This window comes from Dendrobium catenatum, unplaced genomic scaffold (assembly GCF_001605985.2).
Source record: "Dendrobium catenatum unplaced genomic scaffold, ASM160598v2 fragScaff_scaffold_1504, whole genome shotgun sequence".
Taxonomy (NCBI): domain Eukaryota; kingdom Viridiplantae; phylum Streptophyta; class Magnoliopsida; order Asparagales; family Orchidaceae; genus Dendrobium; species Dendrobium catenatum.
This window is the reverse complement of record NW_021319966.1, coordinates 126732-145944: the sequence shown is the minus strand read 5'-3', so window position 1 is coordinate 145944 and position 19213 is coordinate 126732. Positions and strand designations below refer to the sequence as shown.

Sequence of the window (19213 nt, the reverse complement as noted above, 5' to 3'; positions counted from 1 at the left end):
CCCAAATTTAATTTAAACCTAAATATAAAAATTAAAAATTTTAATTTGTTTAAAATTAAGTAAATAATTTTAAATTCTTGGTTAATTAAATTAACTTAATTAATAATTAATATGTAATAGTTAAATAAAAAAGTAACAAATTAATAGTTTGGTTTCATGACCTACATGCAGAACCGCGCACTCTTGTCTCTTCGAACCCCGCGGAAGCGACCAAGAACGGTCACCCGGCAGCGGTCCCGCGCGTGGCGGTCTAGCACCGCACACGCGGCCGTCGGTGGGCTGGGACCTGGAGGTGGATTGCAGATAGGACAAGCCGCTCGGTCCCGGAAATTAATTTTTTTTCTTGACATTCTGGCGCTTTAAAATTGACATAAATATTTTTCCAGCAGAAAATCTTCAAAATTTTCCGAAATTGTTTCCGACAAATATATTTTGCCAAGTCCTTTCCAACGCACTTGACCCGGAAAATATTCTTTCAAAATCCCGTCCAGAAAACAAAAATTTCTGGTCTATTTTCTATTTCCGACGAAAAACAGCCAAAAAATACGTTTCCTTATTAACATTCACACGAGAAGATAAATCTTAATGTCTTAGCTTTAATGAAAACCAATCACACATACAATATAATAAAGGAGAAGGTCATACTCATAAGAGTATACTTAATTCTATGTGAAATCTTTAAAAAAAAAGGAGGAGAAAAAATACCAAGGTAACCTATGAAAATATATTATAAAGTGTTTGTAGCACAATGTCCGAACATATACTCCAGCCGATCGTTAGCTTGGGGACCATAGTTGCATGTGACCATGTTGCCTCCGGGAAGAACCAAAAAATGAGGATAAGATGCATCTAGGCAGTAGTCAGCGACAATGATGATTATGCGACTACTGTCGATGGTAACATTCTCTCGTTTTCTTTGTACCCATGGGTTAAGAGCTCTCATGGTATTATGGCATCATGTAAGCTAGATAATTTATATTTAATTTAGTATATAATATAATAAAATTTTTGGAATCATTTTAATTAAATAAAATATATGATATTTTAAATTAATTTAATATTTAATTAAATATTTTATATAAAAAAATATTTAAATATATTATTAGTTGAACCGACCGGTTCTTAAGAAACGGACCGGTTCAACGATCGGCCGGTTCAAGCCGGTTCAACCTGCGGTTCAAACCGGTTTTGACCGGTTCGTTGTCAGTCCGGTTCTTAGGGAAGACCGAACCGGCCGGACCGGTCCGATCCGGTTTTCAAAACCATGAAAGGGACCTTAGTCGATGATTAGTAAATTTTTATAAAGTCTAATAACATAAGGACAAAAAAAGGTCTAATAACAAAAGGACAATTAGTAAAATATTGACGAACATAATATTACAAGTTCTAATAACATAAGGGTGAGCGATCGATTTGGCCCAGCCGTGCATTCGTTTTATATTCGGGACTCTTCGTCTTGCTTTAAATTTTCTTCTTCCTCTCCGCCATCTCCTCCGGTAGGTATCTTCTCTAATTATTTTAGCCTCTTCAGATTTTTAACGGTTCTCCTACAATTGCAGATATGCCTAGTACTGAATTTCTCGGTAAGCATTCTTCTACTACTCATCTCCTTCGCCTCTCATTGATATCAAATCTTTTATTTCACTGTCAAACTGGTTGAAATGTCTATTAGAGGCGAAAAATTGGTTAAACTTCATGCTGGTCGGAATCTCCATTAGAGGGCAATAAAATGGTTAAATTGCTTACATTTGAAATGCATTGATTCTCATCCACCTAACTACTCTCATTGATTTTTCCCAAGCTCTGCCCTGATTTTCATTTTGTTGTTTCGATTGAGCTCTCTACTTTTCTTGCTCTAAAAAATAGGTAATTATCTTAATTTATATTTGTCAAATATTTAATAAATTTATGTTTTCATATGTGCGCTATGTTTTTTTTTTTTAAGTTTCATGATGATATTTTTTTTATTGCTTTTGCTATTTTTACTGTCGTACAACATAAAATATATAGATTTTGCTATGATTCTATAAATTTAATTGTGGCAATTGGTGTCCTCATTTGATTCATGAGCTTGCTTGGCTTCTTCAATTGTTAGAACAATGATTTAAGTTTTCTTTGTTGGTTTTAATGAGAAGGGGAAACTCTTTGGCTGTAGAAGGGGCGACTTAATTATGCAATGGGTATTTGATGATTTTTCACTCTACTCTTATTGCTTCAAAAAATAGGTAATATATAATATTCTTTATAAATTTATGTTTCTCAATTCTTTTTATAAATTTATACTCGCATATATGTGCTAATTACTTTTATATATTAGGATTTTTATATAAGTTTTATGAATTGTTTATTTGTATACATCTTCAATTATCTCATTCTCTTCTATTTTCTTATATTAAATCTTAGACTTGCATTGTATTCTAAATCACCAAATCAAATATTTATTTGATTTGGTGATTTGTAATCCTTCTCGTAGTTGTTATTAAATGCATACTAACATCTATAATTTGATTATAACAGTCGTATTATTTTATATTTAAAACTTCAATTATTGCAAATGCTTGGATATATAGAAGAGTAAATTACTAAATTGTTGTTTCTTTTGTATGCTTTTTAGTTGATTTATGAACCTAATTATATTTATCCTTATTGCTCATCATTGGAAATTTTAATGAGATAAGTGTACATTTGTTTGCTTATTCTATGACATGACTCTACCATCTCAATTCATTTCTAGGACGTGCGCTTTGTGCACGTGCATTTATACGAGTATATATAAGTGTATGGTTTGAAATAAATCAAATACAATGTCAAAATTTCGTTCATTTGGGATTTGCCATTTTGTTCAATTTCAGTGTATTTGAAATTCCTCATACTTAGATAAATTCCAAATACATAATGAATTTATCATCATTGCCGCTGCCCGTTGTCAGCCACATCCATTGTTGGAGGCTATCGCACACCTCTGGTCACCGCTACCAACGAGCATTTTCATTGCCACCATCATCACCATCACCAACAGCCACCAACCACCACTATTGCTACTCCATCCCTAGTCTCCCCCGTCGGCCAACATCGTCCACCATCATCTTCTCTGCTAGTGTCAGTACCGATTGCCGCATTCTTTTCACTTTGAGCAAAACAAAAAAGATAATTTTATGCATTCTTTTTACACTTATTTATTTTATAGTGTATTCCTTATCTGGTCACCGCTGCCAACGAGCATTTTCGTTGCCACCATCATCACCACCACCAACAGCCACCAACCACCACTATTGCTACTCCACCCCTAGTCTCCCCCCGTCGGCCAACATCGTCCACCATCATCTTCTCTATCAGTGTCAGTACCGATTGCCACATTCTTTTCACTTTGAGCAAAACAAAAAAGATAATTTTATGCGTTATTTTTACACTAATTTATTTTATAGTGTATTCCTTATACATTATATTTTTTTTATATCATTTTTTTTTAGTAAAACAAATAACTCCTAAAAAAAAGCCCAACAAGAAAACCTATTACTTAAGCTTAGGATACATTGGTTAAAAACGAAGAAAAAAAGACTCAAACATGTCTACGATTCAAGGAAAGAACAAACCAACAATTGTCAATACTTCTAGATCGTTCCTAATGATCCAACGGCCAATATTCCATCAGATCGGGGTGTTTTCATCAAATCGTGATCACAAAAAACGAACGGTCAGATTTGTATTTACGTGCTTCACGGCTACTCTATTTATACCCCGACTCCATTCTTTTCTTTTCCGAAGCCAGAGAGATTATTCTTGTCGTTTCGGAGATTTCGTTTCTCTTCTTGGATTCGACTCTTGCGACTCAGATCAGATGGCGAACCAGGGGGAGGCTTCTTCTTCAGATCCGTAAGAACTAACTACGATCAACTAACTACGATCTGTTTTGTTTGAGTTTTCGTTGTGTAATCTTCTGGCCATGATGTGTTTTTGATGTTTTTTTTTCCGTATGGATTGGGGGAAATTTAGAAAATTGGTGAAGAAGGATTTCAGCACCGCGATTCTGGAGAGGAAGAAATCTCCGAACCGTTTGGTTGTGGATGAGGCTATCAATGATGATAACTCAGTTGTTTCGATGCACCCTGAGACCATGGAGAAGCTGCAGCTCTTCAGAGGTGATACTATCCTGTTGAAGGTAATGATTTATTTCATTCTTTACTTGTTAGTTAATTTATAGTTGATTAGGATATGGAATTAGGGTTTGACTAAGAACCGAGAGATCTGGGGTTTTGGGGGTTGAATGTTTTAGGTTTGAGGATGATTCCCGCACTGTTGGTTCCTGCCAAGCAGTTTCCTCTATTTTAGAAGAACGATTTGTATGTTTTCTCCCCTCAAGACGAGTTTCACTAAAATCAAGGCAAAAAATCCTAAATATTGCTTAACCTGATTCCACCGCAAACCTCAAATCCAGCTCCACTTAACTCTTTTCGTTGTTTACTGAATTCTAGTATATTTGAGCTCTTATGGTTAGATTGAAATGTCCTTTGACAAATTGACCGCTTTACTCTAGTCTAGATCGTTAGAGTTGTAGTCTAGCTTATAAAATAAGGGAGACATATCACCAAAATATCCCCTAATTGCAAAACTACTACCCATTGTAAAAGCATTTAACTATCAAATCTTTGTGTTTGTGCAATAATTGAACATTTAATACGGCATCAACAACAATAACATCAAGCCTTCATCCCATTATGTGGGTTTGGCTACGTGAATCCTCTTTCTCCATTGTGTCATGTATAGAGTCAAATTCTCATTTAAATTTAATAAAAATGTCATTTCTAATATTTTATAGCTAAGTCTTTTTTAGTCTACCTCTATCTTTATGAACGGTCAAATCTAATACATATGCTCTCTGATCATTAGAAAGTTGTTGTTTTATGTGTTCAAATCATTTAAGGCAACTCTCTCTAATCTTATTCGTCATTGGTGCTATTCCAATCATTTCACATTCTATCTATAAGAGTCAAGTCACTCATCCTCCTGAGCATCCTCATCTCTGCTGCACTTAGCTTAATTTTATTCCTTTTTTTAATGGCCAACATTTTGCGCCATAAAGCATTGCTAATCTCACCACCATCTTATAGTATTTTACCTTAAGTTTGAGGGGTGCTTTTCTATCACACAAAACGCCTGATGCATTCCTCCACTTCAACCATCCAATTTGAATACTACTAATAATATGTTCATCTATTTCACCATCATTCTAAACAATCGACCCACGATATCTAAAACATGTATTCTTATTAATGATCTGATCGCCCAAAGTCATAATTCCCCTACTAGATCAATTACCATTAAAATTATACTATTTTAGATCTACTTAACCAAAAAACCTTTAGACTCTAAAGTTGACCTCCATAATTTAAGTTTTCTTTCAACTCTCTCTTTAATCTTATCAACAAGAAACATGCACGAGGGAATATCTTCTTGTAAATATCTAGTAAGAACATCAATGACTAAAGCAAAAAGAGATGTGCTTAAAGATGATCTTGGATATAATCCAACTGAAATAGAAAAATACTTGATCAAACCATCTTGTGTTTGAACACAAGTAACAACTCTTGCATACATATCTTTAATGATTTTAATATAAGCATTATTAACTCTTCTTTTCTAGAACTCTCCAGAGAACTTCTTCGGAACTTTCTCATATTCTTTCTCTAAATCAATAAATATCATATGTACATCCTCTTTATTCTCTCTATACTTCACCATTAAACCTTTCAATAAATGTATAACTTTAATAGTAGACCTACCTGGCATGAATCCAAATTGATTTTAAGAAACATTAATATCATGTCGTAACCTATGCTCAATAACTCTCTTTCATAGTTTTAAAGTATGACACATTAACTTAATTCCTCTAAAATTTACATACTTTTGTGCATCATATTTATTCTTAAAAATAGGAATCAATACACTCCACCACTCATATGATATCTTTTGTCTTTAAAATAATATTGAAAAGTTTTGCAAGTTAATAAATTTCTTCATCTCTTAAGCATTTTTCACACCTCTATTGGAATATCATCAGTTCCAATTGCTTTTTCACGCTTCATTTTTTTAAGGCATCTCTAACTTCAGTTTTACTAATATTAAGATAAAAAAAATTTCTACTTTCATTTTGGTTGCTAAGGTCATTAAAGTCAATCATATTCTTATAATTTTCATTGAAAATCTTATTGAAATATCTCATCCCTTTTATTGAATATCCTCTTCTAATAAAATTCTTTTTTATTTTACACTTAATGCACTTCACTTGAATTAAATCTTTCTCGTATCTATTTGTTTGGCTATCTTATAAATACATCTTTCATCTTCCATATTATCTAATCTATTATATAAATCATTAAAAGTTAAATTTTTCGTATTATTTATTGCTCTCTTAGTTCCTTACGAGCCCTTTATATCTCTCGTAATTTTTCAAGCTTTTATATTCAAACTAATTTTTTTAACAAATGTTTTATTTTCTTATCTTTTCTTGCACATTTTAATTCTATCACCAACTATTTTTTTATTATTAGGGGCGTTTCCTTTGGATATTTCAAGCATATACTTTACAACATTTATAATATCACTAGATATTTTTTTCACATAACATCAGCTTCCGCACACACAAATAAAATCTTAAGATTTTAAATCTTATTCTAATAATATTTTTGTTAGTATTTTTTTAAATGCTCTCATCTAATCTTTGGATAATATTACTTTATTTTTCATATTCAGTCAGTTCATCTTAAAGTCCAAAACTAATAAGCGATGTTGGGTACATAAAATTTCGCTCGGAATAACTGTACAATCTTTGTAATTTTAATTATTTATTTTTCTTATAAGAAAATAATCAATCGTAGTATTAGTATATCTATTTTTATAAGTGATGATGTGTTCCACTCTTTTTTTAAATAATATATTAGCAATTACAAAATCATAAGCTAGAATAAAATCTAATCTGAGTCAAACCTATAGCCAACATGAATGCTCTTAAAGTTTTCTATCACTCTACCAATATTTTTTTTTAAATCACTTTCAATAAAAAATATTTCTTCAAGAGGTATATTTTATATTAATTCTTTTTAAATCATTAAATTTTTTTAATTTTGAGCATATGTCCAAATCTACTTGAGGAATATAAGCACTTACAATGTTAATAATCTTAGCTTCAACAACAATCTTTAAAATGATAATTTTATCTTTAATTATATTAATTTCTACAACATTATCCTTCACTTTTATATATAATCACACCTACACCATTTCGAGTATGACTCATACTCAAATACCATAATTTAAAATCTAAATTGTCCATCACTTCAGCCTTCTTTTCAACCCATTTAATTTTCTGAATGCATATAATATTTTTTTTTCCTATGAATCATAATATTTACTAGTTCCATTAATTTGCTTTTAAGACAACATATATTCTAAGTTCCTATCATAATCTTAGTTTCATGGGCTAGCTTCTTTGCCCACATCCGTCCATGATGTGGGAACTCTTGCTTATTTAACATTGTACTTTGGTGTCAGTGTAGCGGCCCCCTGCACACTTCTCGCTATATTTAGGTCATACAGTGGGTCGCTTTCAGGAAACGATATAGCATTAACACAATGTATCAATTGATTCATGTCATAATTATTTAACAAGTTTTATGCTAGTTGTTGACTATTTAACGCTACCCTCTATTTTTCTCATCCAAGGCTCGGTCTGACAACAATAGTGTTAATGAAATAAAAAAATATGGGTTGGGATTTTGCTGTAAATTTGAATAATTGGTTGAAGATTTAACAATTTGAGGTAGAATGATATCCATTTTGTAAATAACCGAGAGTCCTTGGCATGCATGAAATTGGCCCTATAATTAATTAGGTGAATATGAAATCTATTAGACAAATTAGAGGTTTATTGGTGCATGGTAATTAATAAATGTTTAGGAAAATAATTTGTCTGTATAATCGTTGATCGTATGTTGATTGGGATAGTAGCATATTTTAATTAGACAACATAGGAAATTAACTTGGTGCATTAAGAATTAATATGTAAATATGTGATAGTTAACACATAGGATCTTGAATTCAAAAATTTTAGGAGCAGGCAGTAGTCACAAGGGATCAAATCACAGGGCCCTTGTGATTAGCAGATTGCCTTAGAACTGTGGTTTCTAAATGACAAACATTTGAAAGATATAATTTGCATGGTTGTGTTTTGATTTTTTGGGTTTTTCTTATTAGGTTTCTTAGGAATTCAAATGAATGGTTGGGTTCTGCATGGGTATGCAACAATTTGATATTTTTGAAGTTTCTTTCTCCCCCATAGCCATATCATGCAGGTTACATGGTTTATTAGCCCGATAGATGTACTTGGTCTTCTGGTTGAACTAAATTGAGAATGTTTGCTTGGTGTCTCTTGGGTATATTTTGTGTTTTCTGTAAATTTTTCTAATGTAAAAGCTTATTCTGTTATTGTTTATGCTTTCAGGGAAAGAAAAGGAAAGATACAATTTGCATTGCCCTTGCTGATGACTCATGTGAAGAACCTAAGATTAGGATGAACAAAGTTGTGAGATCAAATCTTAGAGTGAGACTTGGTGATGTTGTCTCGGTACACCAGTGCCAGGATGTCAAATATGGAAAGCGTGTGCACATCCTTCCAATTGATGATACCATCGAAGGCGTTACGGGCAATCTGTTTGATGCATATCTGAAACGTTAGTTATTCTCTTTGCTGTATTAAACAATTATTTTCTTCTCCATGCTTGTTTTTTTTTTTCAGCTTATTAGAACACTGCAGTCTGCTTTCTTTTGCAGTTTGATAATATATCCAGATGGCCTTTTGGTCATGTAATATTTATCACTGTATTGGAAAAAAATGTGCATCATTAGGTTAACTGACCATAAAAAGATTTTTCTTACTTTTAGGATTCAAGCTATTATGCTACATATGTTTACTTTGAGTTTTCTCTTTTTTTTTCACTAATCAGCATTATGTTTTTTTAGCCAGCTTTTTTCTTTAAATTGAGCATTTTGATACAAATTAGAAAGATGTTATGCTCCCATTCTAATGAGTTGGGGCCTAGTTGGAATGTGTTGGCCGAAGAGGGCATGTTAGATGGCTATTTTTGTTTTACAAAACAATTCAATAAGCAAAATTTATCTTCCTACTATAAAACAACACTTTCATGAGAAAAAGGCTCCCACTATAATTCTTAAAGCTTTAATTTTGTAATCTATAATCTGACCAACCCTATATTTAAAATTTTTTTAAAGTTTTTTCTTCAACTGCTTATTTCTTTTGGTTGAAATGCTTTTACAAAAAAAATGATCTTCACAAAATGAATTCCATTATGTCTGATGTTCTATCATATTAGGATTCACCTTTTTGTTAACTAGGCGTATGAGCTTCTCTATATAACCTTTTTTTGTTGTACTATGCTAGTCTATCCCGTGTATGCCAAAATACATTGGCCATATGCCTCATAATGTTGTTTTGACCTGCAAATCTTTAAACATTTCTCTACTGTTTTTGGCTGATTTTCTGCTGTGGACAGCAGTTTTACATTGGATCTACTTGGTTTTGGTGAGAAATACTTGGAAATCCAAGTGTTTCCTATCACAACCACACATATTGATTACTAATATTTGTGCTTTTGAGGCATCGTTATATGGATACATGATTAGATCTGTTCTTTCATCCATATTTTACTTTGCCGTGACATGTAGATTCCCAAGCCGCCCAAAATGCTATCTGAATCACTAAGAAATGGAAGGAGTGAGAAGGGAGATTTTTTACGTGAATCACTTCAGTTATTTCTATTGTAAAAAGTTGTTCAATTGGTGCTGATTTTTCATAACATTTAAGGTGCTGAGATTTTCTATTGTTGGAAAAACAGATAGGTTACTGGGGATTGGTGGATTTGAATGTTTTTTATATAAAGTTAAGCTTAATTGTCATTTCCGTTTTACATATAATTTTGTCTTTGTTTTCTGAAAATAAGTTAATAACGTATTTTCATTTGTTTGGAATGGAAGCTATTCTGCCCTGAGTGCGTTCGTATGCTTTATCGGAATACATTTTTGAAAACGGTGGGGAGAAATCTTTTTTCTCCTAGGAATGATATATGTTCTTCTTCTATTTATTTAAAAAGCGTGTGAATGATTTTATGTTATTATAAATATACAATGCAGTATTTGAATGTCGAATGGTAGATTGAGGCATTGTTTGGAACTACTCTTACCATCTTTTCTGTTGCTTTCGTGTAACATGTTTTATATATGACTACTTTTGAAACAAGCTGAATCCTAATAGTCGGGGTAAGGCTAATGATGATGACTTCGCATTTTGAAACATTTTTGTTATTCTAACCCACCCAGGAGCCAGTTAAATAAATATTTGATCGTTTGTTCTATCTTTTGCTTAAAATTATTTTTGAAGGTAGAAATATGCAACGTTTTTACCTTTTATCTCTTCTTCTTTGGAAAATCTTTCAGGAATTATGTAACCAACTTTATTGTGTGCAATAATTTTTGTATTTGTAGAACTTAGAACCTTAGTAATTTTGACCTACCCCTTTTTCATGTAATCTTTCAATTCTACATACTTGGCTTATTGATTCATTTCTGCCATTTATTGTACTTGCATAAACCATATAGTCATTGAATAGGTGTTACTCCCTCCCATCTTCCAACTAATATAATTATTTCTTATTCTATTTGCGGTACTTCTATGATCAGTATTTTGTTTGTCATTTGAAATTTTATTTTTATCATTCCGTATTGACCATGCTGTTTTTCAAAGCTTGAAGCTGGTTTTAATTCTAGAACCTACCTCATGCATGTTGCTGTTGTAGGGTTTAGAAGGAATATATGATTTTTAAGTGGACTTGGTAATCTCTTCATCTTTTCTCTGTTTCGCTTGCAGCATATTTCTTGGAGGCTTATCGTCCTGTAAGGAAAGGAGACCTTTTTCTTGTTAGAGGTGGCATGAGAAGTGTAGAGTTCAAAATCATAGAGACCGACCCACCTGAGTACTGTGTAGTTGCTCCTGATACTGAGATATACTGTGAGGGTGAGCCTGTTAAAAGGGAAGATGAAAATAGGCTGGACGAAGTGGGCTATGATGATGTTGGCGGTGTTAGAAAACAGATGGCTCAAATCAGAGAACTAGTAGAACTTCCTCTTAGACATCCTCAACTCTTCAAATCTATTGGTGTCAAACCACCAAAAGGCATCTTGCTCTATGGACCTCCAGGTTCTGGCAAGACATTAATAGCCAGAGCCGTCGCAAATGAGACCGGGGCCTTCTTCTTTTGCATTAATGGCCCTGAGATAATGTCAAAACTAGCTGGAGAGAGTGAGAGCAATCTCAGAAAGGCTTTTGAAGAAGCGGAGAAGAATGCTCCGTCTATTATATTTATTGATGAAATAGATTCAATCGCTCCCAAGAGGGAAAAAACTCACGGTGAAGTTGAGAGGCGGATTGTTTCACAGCTTCTGACGTTAATGGATGGCCTTAAATCTCGAGCACACGTAATTGTTATTGGAGCTACAAATAGGCCAAACAGCATTGATCCTGCACTTAGAAGATTTGGTAGGTTCGACAGGGAAATTGACATTGGAGTGCCTGATGAAGTTGGACGCCTTGAAGTCCTTCGGATTCACACAAAGAATATGAAGCTGTCCGAAGATGTAAATCACCTACCATAACCACCTTCACTGATTTTTTTCATTTATCAGTATTCATCTTATGTTTTCTTATTCTTCAACGTAGGTTGATCTTGAAAGGATTGCCAAAGATACTCATGGATATGTTGGGGCTGATCTCGCCGCACTTTGTACTGAAGCTGCTTTGCAATGTATCCGGGAGAAAATGGACGTTATTGATTTGGAAGATGAATCAATAGACGCTGAGGTGCTTAACTCTATGGCTGTCACAAATGAGCACTTCAAAACAGCTCTTGGATCTAGCAATCCATCTGCACTCCGGGAAACAGTAATTTCTTACTATTGATATTCTTATTAAGGCTTCGTTTGGGAAAGCTTTCTTCCTGTTTCTTAAAGCAGTTTTTTAGTATAAAAATTAAGAAACAGTAAGCCCGTCCCAAACGAAGCCTAAATTGCTGTGCTTGGACAAGGATTAATTTCCTTCATCTTCAACCTTTGTTATCTTGGTTGGTAGGTGGTTGAAGTTCCTAATGTCAGCTGGGATGATATCGGTGGGCTGGAGAATGTCAAGAGGGAGCTGCAAGAGGTATCAAGTAGAGAATATGCATCCGTTTGATTTGCTTTATTTTTTTTTAAAAAAAAAAAACTCGCAGCTAGTTACTGGTGCTCGATATATCTATCTTGTAGACTGTACAGTATCCCGTTGAACACCCCGAGAAATTTGAGAAATTTGGGATGTCCCCTTCAAAAGGAGTGTTGTTCTATGGTCCTCCAGGTTGCGGTAAAACTCTGCTTGCAAAGGCAATTGCTAATGAATGCCAAGCCAACTTCATCAGCGTCAAAGGTCCTGAGCTCCTAACCATGTGGTTTGGTGAGAGCGAGGCCAATGTCAGAGAGATCTTTGATAAGGCCCGGCAATCCGCACCTTGCGTTCTTTTCTTTGACGAGCTCGACTCAATTGCTACTCAGGTTGTCATTGATTTATGGTTTCGTTTGGTACGACTTTTTTATTGCTTCTGTTTTAAGCAGCAATAAAAAAACCGTCCCAAACGAAGTCTATATTTTTTTTATTTATGCGCTTCTTAGTTGGGATATTGGTATTCAAAGATTGATTTCCTTGTTATTCACAGAGAGGTAGCAGTGTTGGTGATGCCGGAGGTGCTGCAGATAGAGTTCTCAATCAGCTTTTGACAGAGATGGATGGAATGTCTGCGAAGAAAACCGTCTTCATTATTGGTGCTACCAACAGACCTGACATCATAGATCCCGCATTGCTCAGGCCAGGCCGTCTTGATCAGTTAATTTATATTCCACTTCCAGATGATGCTTCTCGTCACCAGATTTTTAAAGCTTGTCTAAGGAAGTCCCCTGTATCCAAAGATGTTGACATATGGGCCCTTGCTAAGTATACCCAGGGCTTCAGTGGTGCAGATATTACCGAGATTTGCCAGCGTGCTTGTAAATATGCCATCAGGGAAAATATTGAGAAGGTATACCCTATACTTGCCATCTATCTCTTCTAGGGGTGTTAAAACGGGTTGATGGGTCGGGTTTGAGTTGAAACGGGTCAACCTGAACACGATCCGATTTTACAAACGGATCGGGATTTCTAACCCGGACCGACCCATGCGGGTTGTTGGATTGACCCGACCTGACTCATGACCCGTTTGCAAAATGCCAATCTGAAGCTGCTGACCAGGTGCAAGACCAGTGGTCCAGCGGGGGGCCAGGGCGGGGGCGACTGGGCGAGACCAACTTACCAGGTGAGGCTGCGATCTTGCGGACCCGAGTCGCGAGGCCAGTGGCGTGAGCGATCTTGCGGCGTTCGGGCTAAGCTAGCTCGAGATAGGGCCGGAAACGCGGCTAGGCAGGAGCTCGTAGCCTCGCACCCCGCTGTAAAAGCCGCAAAACTGGGCTAGGTTGCACGGGATCCTGGTTAAACGGGTCGACCTACGAGTTGTCGGGTCAACCCGAATCTGACCTGTTTTTCAAACGGGTCGTAAATTCAAATCCGGACCGACCCTTTTCACAAATGTGTTGACCCGATTCCGGATTTTTTGGGTCTGATTCGGATCGGATTTTCGGGTCGTGTCGACACCCCTAATTTCTTCATATCATTTGAACAATAGGACTTTGTCACTACCTGTATACTTCTTGACTTTTGAAATGCTTGGTATTGCTTAATCTTTACCTGTCTCTTGATTCTTCCCTTAGGACATCGAGAGGGAGAGGAGGGGCAGAGAGAACCCAGAAGCCATGGAAGAAGACGAAGGCGACGAAGTGGCTGAGATCAAAGCCGCCCACTTCGAAGAATCAATGAAATATGCTCGCCGGAGTGTGAGTGATGCCGACATTCGCAAGTACCAAGCATTCGCACAGACTCTGCAGCAGTCGAGGGGTTTCGGGAGCGAGTTTCGCTTTGCAGAGCGATCTGATGCTGCAGCTGCTGCGGGATCTGACCCATTCGCGGCTTCCGGTGCAGCTGCAGATGACGATGACTTATACAACTAAATATATTTTGCTTTTGCATATCTGCTCTGCATGGGCTTGAGATTTTCTTCTTCACAGGTACTTCGTTTGTTTCATCCCTCCAAAGAAGAATGCAGTGTTGGAAGTGGGAACTTTTACTTCATATTTACTCCTTCAGCTGCCGACTTATTTATTATCCTTGTTATATGATGTAACATTCACCTTTCATACCATTATTTCTTTGTGATTGTTATCATAGCTCCAAAGATTAAAATTTAGCTCATATCATCCTATTAGTATCACTTTAAAATGGTTTTTTTTTTGTGGCAGAACTAATTGACCGAGGATTGTATATTCTAAGCAAATTGGACATACTCTTGAGCATTTGAATTAATTATTCTGTGCGGGCGTTAAATGTTGCCTGGAGATCAACCAGAATGAGCCATGTCATCCCTTCGCTCGGTACCATGGTGTAATCTGGTTGGTCTTCGGACGGCATTCTGCGTTCGGTCTCTATATAGAATAATTTCTAGAGCATTAGGACAGATTCTCAAAATTTCGGTTTTATTTTATTAAATAAAATTTTTTTGTTTGGTTTGTATTATTTGATGTAAGAAGTGTTAAATTCTCTACTTCTCTATCATATTCTAAGCAAATTAGCAGAAATATGGATTTTCATGTATGGTAAAATATGGTAGTATCTGTGAAAGGCTTTTCATTGCTTTTTAAAGCACCAATGAAAGCTAAATTTCAGAAGATATAATATTTTTTTAATATAAAATTTTGTAGGATATAATTTTTCAGAATGATTATGCTATATAAGATATTTTGGTCACATATAATATTTTTTAGTTATATAAAACAGTTTAATATGAATACACAATAGTTTAAAAAAAATCGCCAGTCTGAAGATTTGTAAGGGGGTGGTTGTGTCCAGTCATCATAAAAAGTCCCATCTTAGGGATGTACATTATATTTCATAATATTTGAGAGTAACCTCTTCTAAAAAGAGAGGATTGATGTCTCAAATTCAAGAAGAAAACAAAAGTGGTATGAGGCGAAAAATCCTAGCCGCTCTATGTTCCCTTCGGCGCGATTCCCTTCTAAGGATCTGGCTCCGGCACCTTGCAGGAGTCCAGTTTCTCCTCTTTCACCATGGATTCCTCCCTCTCTCGACATGATTTTCCCCCTCCGCCTTCCTCTTCTACCTCCCCCACTAATAAAGTGGTGGCTCCAGAAAACCCTATTGCTTATCTCCCGATTTCCTTCTTGGATACTCCTAAAGAGATTGTTCCCTTCAACAAAGAAAAGATAGCAGCTGCTGCTCAGGAATGGGATCACTGTTTGGTCGGTTACTCTCTTGGTAAGCGCCCTTATTATGAGTCTCTGCTAGCTGCGACTAAAAGAGTTTGAAAACTAAAAGGTAATTTCCAACTGATAGCTTAGCGATGGCCTTTTCCTTTTTAAATTCACGGTGATGGAAGATTTTGATATGGTTTGGTCAAAAGGAGCTTGATATTTCTTAGGAAAACCTTTTATTTTTAAAAAATGGACACCTCTGTTTCAGCCTACTAGGGAAAAAATTTCCTTGGTCCCTATCCGGGTAAAGATTATTGATCTACCTCTTGTCTGCTAAAATTCTGATGGGATATCAAGGATCACTTCCAAAATTGGCATACCTATAGCGGTTGATGCCTTAATTGCGGCAAAAAACCAGACTGACTTACGCTCAAATATGTATCCAAGTTTCTTCCTTGTCTAAATTTCTGGATTTCATACCTATCTCTTTGGAAGATAAAGTCATCCACCTCAAGGTGCAATACGAGTGGAAGTCGGAGTTGTGCTCTCACCTTAACTCTATTGCTCACACATCTTCTGCATGTTCCTCCAATCCCACACCTAATCCTCCCAATTTGCCTCCTAACAGAGGCCGCAGCTTCTCCCGATAGCCACGGAACAGAACCCAATCAAGACCCCCAACGCCTAAAAACCAGTTTGGAAAAAATTCAATATAAACACCTTCCACATCTATCACCAAATCTCCACAGAAAATCCCCTCATCCCCTCAACCACTAAACTTCCCTAGACAAGACACTTTTCCCAATCCCTCAACATCCTTCACTCCTCCTCAAGTATTACTGAATGAACCTCCCACTATCCCTAACTGTGCTTATGAAACCTCCACCCTTCCCAGCTCTTCCATTAACCCACCCACCATGACTTTTTCCCCTAATTTAAAAACTAATACTATGACCCATCAAACCCACATCACCCGCACCCTTCCCAACCTAAATTCCCCCACCGAGATATCTTCTGATCCTCAGGAAGTGATTCTTGAAACCAGGATACCCTCTAATGAGGCCTCTAAGAATAAAGGAATACAGGATGTGATGCTACAAGAATCTATGATATCCTCAAACAAGGCTTCTAAGAACAAATTTGATGTTCTACAATCCAGTAACATTGAGCAAGACATACTCTCCACGGATACATCTTCATTCTCTAACGAGGAGTTAATTGACAACTCTTCTTTCAAAGACAACACTTCCACTCAATCCAAGTCCACTAGGGAGAAAGCTAAAAACCCCAAAAGTAAAAAAAAAAAATAGATGATCAGTCCATCCATTGCAGCTTGGAATATCAGAGGTTTCTCCTCCTCAGATAAGGTGTTTTGCTGCAAACGTTTAGCCCAATCTCTAGGTCTTGACATGCTTTGTATTCTGGAAAATAGGATCCACCTTTCAGCATTATCTGATTCTTTTTTCTTCAACAGCCACATAATCTTTGATAAGGAAGATAGTTGCAATAATTTTCATTGCTCCAATTCGGGTAGAATTTGTGTGAAATGGTCCAGTGACATGATTGCCTTCAATCCTTCGTTTATTTCCTCTCAGATGATTTATGGCATAGTTAATTTTGCTTCATCTAAGCCTTTTCTCTTATCTATTATCTACACCTCCAATGATCAAGATGAAAGAAAAAAACTTTGGGAGTATTTGAATGTGGTTGCTCCACTGGAAGATATCCCCTGGATTTTAATGGGGAATTTCAATTGCTGTAGATTTCCATCTAACAAGCTTGGGGGTAATTCTTTACATCAAAGTCAACTACATGATTTCAATGCTTCTATTTTTAATTTGAAGCTCAAAGACCTTGCTTCAGTGGGTAATCCGTATACGTGGTTTAACCAAAGGTTGGTTAATCCTATTCACATCAAGCTTGATCGTATGCTTGTTAATGATGAGTGATTAATTTATTTTCCTAACTCTCACTATGTGGTTAAAAGTCCTGCCTGCTCAGACCATTGCCCTATTGTTCTTCAACCTAGGGAAAAAGCCTCCTCTCCACACAGATTCCTTTACAAAAATTACTGGGCAAATATTGTTCAGTTCTGGTAAACTCTTTTCCACATCTTCTCTGCTAACTCTAATGGACATCCTCTGATTGATTTATGTAATAAGCTTAAACGGTTGAAGCTTGCTATCAAAGTAAAAGATTGGGCTAACTCCAACCTGTTGGGTAGACATATGGAGGAGTTACAGGAAAAGCAAGAGTACTTCCTCAAAATCCTGAGTTCGGGTCATGATAATTCGGACATCACTCTTGCTCTAAAAAAAGTCAATAATCAAGTCATGATTGCCAACTCCAATTAGACTTCTTGGGTTATGCAAAGGGCCAAAATGAAATGGATGGCACATGGTGAAGATGACTTAAAGTTTCTTTACTCTAGAATACATATCAGATAGAATTATAAAAAAATGGCTCTCTCTTACCACTTCTACGGGTTCATCTACCTATACTAATGCTGTTAATGCCACTATAAATCACTATCAAGCTCTATATAACTCCCACACACAACAACATGTGGATATGAGTCTTTTTCCCCCTGGCAACCCTATTCCAAGTGATTTAGCTGAGCTCCTCATCTTGCCTATAACCAATCTTGAAATCAAGAAGGCAATTTTCTTTGGAGCTTCTACTTCTGCTCCAGGACCAGATGGGTTCAACTTTGATTTTTATAAGAAAACATGGCTTATTACAGGCCCCTCCCTTTGCAAAGCTATCAAGGCCTTCTTTCAAAGTGGCTTCATGCCTAGGGTGATTAAGAACACTGCAATCACTCTCATTCCAAAGAAAAGTCATGCTTCATCCTTAGCAGATTTCAGGCCTATCTCACTCTGCAACACCATCTATAAAATCATTACCAAAATTTTGGCAAACAGACTCAAGCCCATTATGCCAATCATTATCAAGGGGAATCAGACTGGGTTAATTCACAAGAGAGTATCCACTGACAACATTATTCTTGTCAAAGAATTGTTATTTCACTCTAGAACTTCCTCCAATTTTAAAATCATGTGTGCCAAATTTGATTTAAATAAAGCTTTTGATAGCGTCTCTAGAGATTTTATATCTGCGAGACTCTTGCAAAAGGGATTTCCTAGCTTATTTATCAAATGGGTTGAAGCTTGTATTAAAGATGTCTGGTTTTTTCTTTGCATTGACATGACTCTTGAAGGTTTCTTCCCTTCTATTGTTGGGGTTAGGCAAGGGTGTCCCCTTAGCCCGTTACTCTTTAGTGTGGTTATGGATGCTTTTTCTTGCCTATTGGATGGTAGTGACTTCTTCCAAGTTCCTCAAGTTGGTAATATTCGCATTTCTCATCTTTTATATGCTGACGATCTTCTCATTTTTGGCAAAGCTGATGTGCAAAATAGTGATAAGTTGGTCCAGCTTTTGGATATATTTTCTGCTATCACTGGCCTCTACATTAATTATGATAAAAGCTCTATTATTCTCCCTCCGAATTGCCCCAATGTTGATGCCATTTGCTCCTCTCAAAATTCCCAACCATTCTAAATGCATTAAATATCTAGGCATCCCGATCTCCCCTTATAATTTTAAAGTGGCAGATTTTTCTGGGTTGATGGAAGTTATTTGTCACAAATTGTCAGGTTGGAAGGAAAAATCGCTTTCCCTTGCTGGACGTTTGCAGTATCTTCGCTTTACTATCTGGAATACAATCGCTTATTGGATTAGAGGTGCGATTATACCTAAAACCATT

General features: G+C 36.0%; 1 protein-coding gene across 1 annotated transcript; it reads left to right on the top strand.

The window, feature by feature from the left end:
* Positions 1-3748: 3748 nt before the first annotated feature.
* On the top strand, positions 3749-14450 carry LOC110095672 (cell division cycle protein 48 homolog). The gene is made up of 9 exons (XM_020821304.2): positions 3749-3873; positions 3994-4159; positions 8498-8726; positions 10937-11703; positions 11786-12007; positions 12194-12265; positions 12367-12648; positions 12810-13169; positions 13894-14450. Exons 1-9 carry the CDS (start codon positions 3839-3841, stop codon positions 14188-14190), a joined length of 2430 nt encoding a protein of 809 aa, XP_020676963.1. The 5' UTR covers positions 3749-3838; the 3' UTR covers positions 14191-14450.
* Positions 14451-19213: the final 4763 nt, after the last annotated feature.